This window comes from Salvia splendens, chromosome 6, assembly GCF_004379255.2.
Source record: "Salvia splendens isolate huo1 chromosome 6, SspV2, whole genome shotgun sequence".
In the NCBI taxonomy this organism is placed as follows: Eukaryota; Viridiplantae; Streptophyta; class Magnoliopsida; order Lamiales; family Lamiaceae; genus Salvia; species Salvia splendens.
The window spans coordinates 16,559,541-16,567,827 of record NC_056037.1 but is presented as its reverse complement, the minus strand read 5'-3'; the positions used below and the strand labels follow the sequence as shown (position 1 = coordinate 16,567,827).

The 8,287-nt window shown below is 40.5% G+C and overlaps 2 protein-coding genes across 2 annotated transcripts; both read left to right on the top strand.

Moving 5' to 3' along the window:
- Positions 1-886: 886 nt before the first annotated feature.
- On the top strand, positions 887-3,404 carry LOC121807205 (ABC transporter G family member 9-like). Its single transcript, XM_042207421.1, has 4 exons — positions 887-1,119; positions 1,287-2,079; positions 2,146-2,462; positions 2,562-3,404. The coding sequence occupies exons 1-4, from the start codon at positions 1,054-1,056 to the stop codon at positions 3,222-3,224; spliced, it is 1,839 nt and encodes a 612-aa protein (XP_042063355.1). The 5' UTR covers positions 887-1,053; the 3' UTR covers positions 3,225-3,404.
- Positions 3,405-6,004: 2,600 nt separating this feature from the next.
- Positions 6,005-6,702, top strand: LOC121808882 (NAC domain-containing protein JA2L-like; the record flags this gene model as incomplete). Its single annotated transcript, XM_042209446.1, has 3 exons — positions 6,005-6,190; positions 6,261-6,536; positions 6,609-6,702. Coding segments are annotated over 3 exons (474 nt in total), but the record flags the coding sequence as incomplete, so codon positions are not given.
- Between the last annotated feature and the right edge of the window lie 1,585 nt (positions 6,703-8,287).

The window sequence follows — 8,287 nt, the reverse complement described above, 5'->3', positions numbered from 1 at the left end:
ACATAAAAATCACAATATAACTACTCCCCCATCCCCAATTGTTCAATTTTGTCATTTTCATTCATCTCTATTAAGTAATCATTTTCGCTCTTTGTACCATAAATTGTAAATTGACCCCACATTCCACTAATTCATAACATTCTCATTTTAATACTATACAATATATAAAAGTGAAACTCATATATCACTAACTTTTTCAACTCATTTTCCTTTACATTTCTTAAAACCTGTGCCGGAATCAAAGTGGGTGAAGACGGATGTAATATATTTTTAGTCTATTCATTGCAATAATATCATTTGTGATCCATATTTTTATCTTTTTATTGTGAAAGAGAACTGCCACCCCTGATGCACTTATTCATTCATTTCTATTATATTTTTCCATAAGAAGTTATTAAAATATGCGACAAATAATTGCTCAAAATAAATAAACCAAAATAACTCTTCTTTCTCAATAAAAGACATAAATAATCTTTATTGTATGAAGCATATTTTAGTCCCAAAATATACAAAAGTATTTTCAATAATATTATATCAATATACAGGAACGTTAATAGGTGCAATCTGGTTGAGTAAAAATATTTATCTCTAAAATCAAATACATAGATTTAAATTATAAAATAAAATGAAGCGAAGATATGGGTGGCGAGTAGGGAATTCGTAAATGTAGGAAAGAATGTTATAGATTGATTTTGGAAGAAGAAGAAGCCAAATATCGTTATGCGCAGATACATTGAGAGAGCAAAACCAGGAGATGAATCACGCGATGAGAGAGAGAGAGAGAGAGAGAGTTAATAAAAGCTGCGGGGAAAAGGAAAATGAAAAGCTCAAGAAAGTGATCCCCATTAAATCTCTTGTATCGGTAGCGACCGCCCAGCTTCCCCTCTCCCCTCCCTTGCATGACATATTCTTCTACGCAATTCCCCACTCTCCCATTTCAATTTATGACTCCTTCTTCTCACTCTCTCACGCAACTCTCTTTCTCAATTCCCCCTCTATTTATACCCCTTCTCATGCCTCCTCCTCCTCCTCTCCCCAATATTTAACCTGGACATGGCCGCCGACCTCGAATCTCAGCACCCAATCTCTCCGGCCATCTTCACCCCCGTCACTCTCAAGGTAGTATATATCCTCCAATTTCAATCATGCATGCATTCCCACGTTCAATTTCACTCCTCCCAATTGATTTAGGTTTTTCCGATTTGGGGGAATCCAATCGAATCGCAATTGAGTTTAATTCACGACTTATTCTCTTTCGCGATTTCACTGATTCGATTCAAATGCAGTTCGACGAGGTGGTTTACCGGATCAAAATCGAGGCGGCGGGAGGCCTGCTGAAGAAGAAGGCCAAATCGGAGGAGAGGCTGATACTCAAGGGAGTCTCCGGCAGCCTCTTCCCGGGCGAAATGCTGGCGATGCTGGGGCCCTCGGGCAGTGGCAAGACCACGCTCCTCACCGCCCTCGGCGGCCGCCTCGGCGGCGATCTCGCCGGCAGCATCACCTACAACGGGAAGCCCTTCTCCAACGCGATGAAGCGCAACACCGGCTTCGTCACCCAGGACGACGTCCTCTACCCCCACCTCACCGTCACCGAGACGCTCGTCTACACGGCCCTCCTCCGCCTGCCCGGGACCCTGACCAAGGCAGACAAGGTCCAGCACGCGGAAGGCGTGATCTCGCAGCTCGGCCTGTCGAGGTGCCGGGATAGCATCATTGGCGGGCCGTTCCTGAGAGGCGTCTCGGGCGGGGAGAGGAAACGGGTCAGCATTGGCCAGGAGATGCTTATCAACCCGAGCTTATTGTTCCTGGATGAGCCAACTTCGGGTTTGGACTCGACTACAGCCCAGAAGATCGTTTCCACGCTGTGGGAGCTTGCGAATGGGGGCCGGACTGTCGTGATGACAATTCACCAGCCCTCGAGTAGGCTGTTTTACATGTTTCATAAGGTGCTCTTGTTGTCGGAGGGCAACCCTTTGTATTTCGGAAGAGGAGACAGCGTTTTGGACTACTTTTCCAGTGGGGGATTTGCCCCGAGCGTTGCCATGAATCCTGCCGATTTCTTGCTGGATCTTGCAAATGGTTAGTGTTTTATTTTAGGGTATTATAAAGATTAACGAGTATCTGAGTCGTTGCATTTCGTTATAGGAGTTGCAACTGCGGATACGAATGAAGATCAAGCTATGATTAAGCAGAGCCTTGTGAATGCTTATCAATCGCAGTTGTCAGCAGCTGTGAAGTCGGAGCTTGCATCGGACGGCAGTCTTCAAATTCCAACGAGTGATTGGAAGCTTAGGCGTTGGTCGAATACATGGTTGGATCAGTTCTCAGTCTTGTTTCGGAGAGGGATCAAAGAAAGGAAGCACGAGTCCTTCTCAACAATCAAGATTATGCAAGTTTTGGTGGTTGCTATTCTAGCTGGACTCCTCTGGTGGCAATCCGACATCGATCACTTGCAAGACCAGGTAACGAGGGCTAGATTTTTCCGATTTTGGGTTTAGGTTCTGAATCTTTGATTAACCCTCATTTGGTCTGACACGAGTTTTATTCGATTGATAATGTAGGTCGGGCTCTTCTTCTTCTACTCGGGTTTTTGGGGGTTCTACCCGCTATTCCAGGCCATCTTCACGTTCCCTCAAGAACGCATGATGCTAACGAAGGAGCGAGCCTCAGGCATGTACCATCTCTCGTCCTACTTCATGGCCTTAACCCTAGGCGACCTGCCCATGGAGCTAGTCCTCCCGACCGTCTTCTATGCCATAACCTACTGGATGGCGGGGCTCAAGCACACAGCCGGGGCATTCTTCTCGGGCTTGTTTGTGCTCCTCTACAGCGTGCTATGCTCCCAGGGGCTCGGGCTGGCGATAGGAGCAGCAGTGATGGACCAGAAGTCCGCCACCATACTCGGATCCGTCATCATGCTCACCTTCCTACTGGCTAGTGGCTACTATGTTCAGCACGTCCCCGTCTTTATATCATGGATCAAATACATATCCATCAGCCAGTACACCTTCAAGCTCCTGCTCGGGTCGCAGTACGAGGATGACCAGACCTATCGCTGTGGTCCGAATCAGGCTTGCCTTGTTAGGGATTTTCCGGCCATAAAAGCGGTAGGGATTGGCGGGACAGGGAACGTTGCGTCGGTGGTCGCCATGGCTGTGATGCTCTTGCTATATAGGATTATAGCTTATGTTGCTCTCATGAGAGTTGGTGTCACCAGGAACTAAGCCTCATTCTTTTCCTTTCAAAAAATGCATCACATTTGCACCATTGTTAGGGTCTTTGAGAAGAGCTGATTTGATTAAATAAATAAAGCAACCCTCTTTGTCGTTTTCTTTAATCTGGAGAAGATCAGATGTACTGAAAGATAATGTGAGGCCCTATTCTAGTGGCGTTTATGCTAATTAGTTTCTCTATCTGCCATTTCTCATTTCTCAGTGGGCACGAGTTTTAAGAAATACTTGGAAAAATAGGTGGAAAAAGTTAGTGGAATAAGGAACTCACTTGTATATATTAATTTTAAATGAAATATGAGTCATACTCCCTCCGTCCCGCACTACTCGCACTTATTTCCTTTTTGGGCGTCCCAAGTTACTTGCACTCTTTCCATTTTTAGTAAAAAATTTCACCTACAGCCGTCATTTTTTACTTTCCTATACACTCATTCCTTAATCTCCGAGCCGAAAAGGAAATGAGCGAGTAGCCCGGGATGGAGGGAGTATTAGTTAGTGGAAGGTTTGACCCTATTACCATTTATTGTAAAAATGAAACGGGGACTCTTATTCGCGTACGAACTAAAATGGAAAATCGGGATTCCTATTCATGGACGGAGGAGTATATACCAATTTGCTAAAAATTTGCTTTTAAGATTCTTAAATCTGGAGAGCGTCTGTCTCCAAGTTTTGTGTCTAAGAGCATCCCCAACGGTGGTGGAATGCTGCTCGTCCGTCCTTGCCGCTGGCAAGGACGCGCTCCGCCGCCGCTGCGCTCTTGCCGCTGGCACGGACGTGCTCTTAGCTAAGAGCACGGCCGTGCCAGCGGCAAGAGCACAAGGCGTCGACGTGACATGCTCTGATTGGCCCGTTGATTTATCATTTTTTATTATTTTTTTTAAAAAAAATCGAAAAAATCTGAAATTTTCAAAATTAATTAAAAAAATATTGTCTCACTTCCTAATAAAATATATCCATTTTTTTCACACTTTTAATTTTTTTTCCATCATTTTTACCCCAAAATTCGTACTTTCATCTATAAATACTCTCATTTCAAACACAAAAAATGACACTATACTAAACAACTCTCTCAATCACAATTTTTAGGATTTTAATTATGTAATTTTTAATTTTTAGGAGTTTAATTATGTAATTTTTAATTTTTAGTATTTTAATTATGTAATTTTTAATTTTTAGGATTTTAATTATGTCTTTTTTATTTTATTTGTAATTTGTATTATTTATTGTGGTTTTTTAATGAATTTTAATATTATGGAAATGTTTTTGTTTAATTGAATTTTAAATTGAATTGTGCTCGTCCTTGCGGAAGAGCACAGCTGTGGGTGTTGTGCTCTTGCCAGAGAGCAGACAGAAAAAGTGGGGCCGAGCCCACAACCGTGCCGCTGGCTAGAGCACGATTGTGGATGCTCTAACTTCCATTTTAGATTGACGAAAACAACTGTTCTTTTATATTCCACTTATTTTGGGCAATGAAGATAAGATTGCATTGGAATTTTCCTACTCACTCAGTTTCACAATACATGTCCCACTTTAACTTGTCATGAATTTTAAGAAATATAATTATTAACGGGTTGAAAAAAATTAGTAGTGTGTGAGTCCTATTTTTATATACTATTATTATTTTTATAATGAAATTTAAGTAAAATTGAGTTAATGGAGTGAAATATGAGGTCCATTACGAAAATTAGTTAAAATAAATTGAAACAATTAAGAAGGGATGAACGGAAATAGAAAACTAAAGCACGGGAGAGGAGGGAATAAATAAAATAAGTACTCCATTGAACTTGATATTTACAATTTGATACGCATAAAAATCTGTGGACGACCATAAATGCGTACCAGTTTTTGATTTCCCAAAAAATTATGTAAAATGTGTACTATTTATTACTAGAATTTAATGCATGAATAAGGTATACAACAGTTTAACCAATTACCAAAAATATTTTTATGACAAATTATGAATTCTAAATATTATACTAGAGCATAAGCAATGTTGGTCAGTTGGTCTCATAATCCAGACACTAATTTACGAATCAATTTAATAGACGGTCAAAAATATATCCATAAAAATCTTACCGATGATATTTTCAACAATGTGTGATGTCCAGTGGTAATTTGTCAATAATATCAAGCACTAACATGGAGTATTCAAATATCACCTTCATTGGTAAATTTCAAATAATAATTTTGGGGTTTTGTTTTCAACTTATTTATTAAAATTTTAAATTATTGTTGATCTTCGAATATGACAAAAGTATATTTTCAGCTGCTTTTCCAACAGCAACGCATTCGTATCTCCGGACAAGGGAGGGGACGGCTATGGTGATTTTCCGACGGGGCCGCCCGACCCCTTCTGCATAAGTTTATTAATACTACTACTACTACTACTATGTTATTATGCTCGAGTTCGTTCGATTAGCTATTCTTTTAATCAAATAAAACTATCCACAAATCTGTCTTAAACACATATTCAACATTATATTTTCCATATGCTTTTTTTCTATGGCCACAAAAAATAACGGCGTGGCTTGGTGATTCGAATATACTCTAAGGTCGGCCATTTGATACCGCCCAACACCCTTTACGTGGCACGTTTTAAACGGTGCTCCCGTAGGCCCCACCTACAACAAATCATCCGTACCCAATCAAAACCCCAACCCATTATATCAGCAAAAAAAATTTTTAAAAAAGAAGGAAATTTCATTTCTTCAAAGCATAACAAAAAAAAAAGGAAATAGGGAGTAGTAATATTTTTCATCACTGATTGATTGGAATGGGAGTCCGAGAAAGCGACCCGCGCTCGCAGCTCAGTCTTCCGCCGGGATTTCGTTTTTTTTCCGACTGACGAGGAGCTTCTCGCACAGTATCTCTGCCGTAAGGGCGTAAAGTCGCCGGCCACCACCCGCTGCAGATTATCGGAGACGTTGATCTCTACAAATTCGATCCATGGGATCTTCCAAGTAAGTATATTAGTATGTGCTTGATTTCGCTTTCTTCTAAAATCTAAACGACGTGGTTTTGTGATTTTAGGTAAGGCTTTGTTTGGGGAGAAAGAATGGTATTTCTTCAGCCCAAGAGACAGGAAATATCCCAAAGGTTCGCGGCCGAACCGGGTCGCCGGTTCGGGCTACTGGAAAGTGGAAAGCCACCGGCACCGACAAAATCATCACAACTGAAGGAAGGAAAGTCGGAATAAAAAAAGCCCTAGTTTTCTACATCGGAAAAGCTCCTAAAGGAACCAAGACGAATTGGATTATGCATGAATACCGCCTCTCTGAATCTACCACAAAAAACGGCAGCGCAAAGGTTAGATCATTATTTTTTAATAAATTAATTCCTTAAATTCATCGATTATTCAAAATCGTTTTACTCTTTCAGCTGGATGACTGAGTATTGTGTCGGATATACAAGAAGAATTCAAGCAAGGAATGCAGCCACGATTCGTTGACATCGTGTTCGTCTCTGAAAGATTAATGGGCTAGATTAGATTAATAGAAAATAATTCTATTGGGCTTGGTCCAATGTTACAATTATTATACTATATATATGTTCTATTGTAGAGAACATAATACAGAAAACCTAATTCTCTAAGAGAGAAAAGCGGCGATACGTTCATAAGAGATTTCCTAGCTTTCTCTATAGAACGATTGTATCGAGAAATTGTTCCTGCATCGGATCAGAATACACGTGGACCTCGATAGTAGTGGATTCAACTTGCAGTACACAATCGTAGAAGAAAACAACACAACAAGTAAGATTTAGTTCCGTTGTGTATTACGTGCTCAACTTGCAATATGATTATGAATCTAGATCTGTTATTCTTGTATGCAATTTCCGCTGCGCTCATTAGATGAATACAAGAATGCCTAACAGTGGTATCAGAGCTCAGGGCTCGATTCATAATTAATTTTGTTGCTTAATTAATTTGTGGATGATTTTGGAAATCAAAATTCTGAAATTGGATTTCAAAATTCATTTACTCCTTCCACGACACCACCTTCTCCCCCAATAACAATAACTTTCACGCTCTCCGACTCTCAACAAATCGATTGTGGAGGAGTCGATGCGTCCTTCGCTTAACGTGCGCGATAATCGGTCTCGAAGGCGGCGATTTCGCGTCGGTTGGGGATCAGGAGAGAGCTATGGCGATGGATATGCAACCGTCCGCGATCGCCGTCGGGGCTCCAAGATGGAGCGACAAGAGAGCTTGCTTGCAGTGGCAACTCAATTCGCTTGAAACGATCGTGCCGGAGAATCTGCCGCTGCCGTCGGCGCGGCGGCGGTGGGAGGCCACTGGCTTATCGTGGACGGCTCCGGCTGATCCGAAAAACAAATCGATACACGCAACAAATCGACCAATATATGCAAAACAAGCTCTCCTCCGTCTGCTGCTTCAATCTCTTCCCGAACTTTATCGCCGATCGCGATTGATCGTGATTTTGAATCTGCAATGTCGAATTTTGAATCTAATCGTGTGTGTGTATGTGTGAAGAAGGGAATTAGGTGGATTTATTGGGCTGGAACAGTAGCTTTTAATGCCTAATCTTTATGGCACCAGAAGATAGCCCACGGATAGGAAGAGCAAAGAAGGTGCTGATCCATATATATTTAATATTGATTTGGAATTAATATTGAATATTTAATATATTAATTTAGAATTAATATGAATTGTTAGTCAACGTTTAATTTGTAATAAAATATTAATTGGATTAATATTTTATAATTTTATATTAATTTAGAATCAATATAAATAATTAAATTCACATTTAATTAGAGAGTAAAATTTGATTTTATTTGTTGAGCATTATTTGATATCTTATGTGATAAGCACGCTATTTGATTTATGCTTATTTTTTTTAACTATAGTAGTTAGAGACCGTTTTATTGTCTGGGTAGGCGGCGCCCAGTATGTGTAGTCCGTGTTATACTATGTCTGGGTAGTCGGCGCCCAGTATTTGTAGTCCGTGTTATACTATGTCTGGGTAGGCGGCGCCCAGTAATTGTTTAAGATTTTAATATTAGATATTAAATTGACAATTAGTATCACAAAATTATTC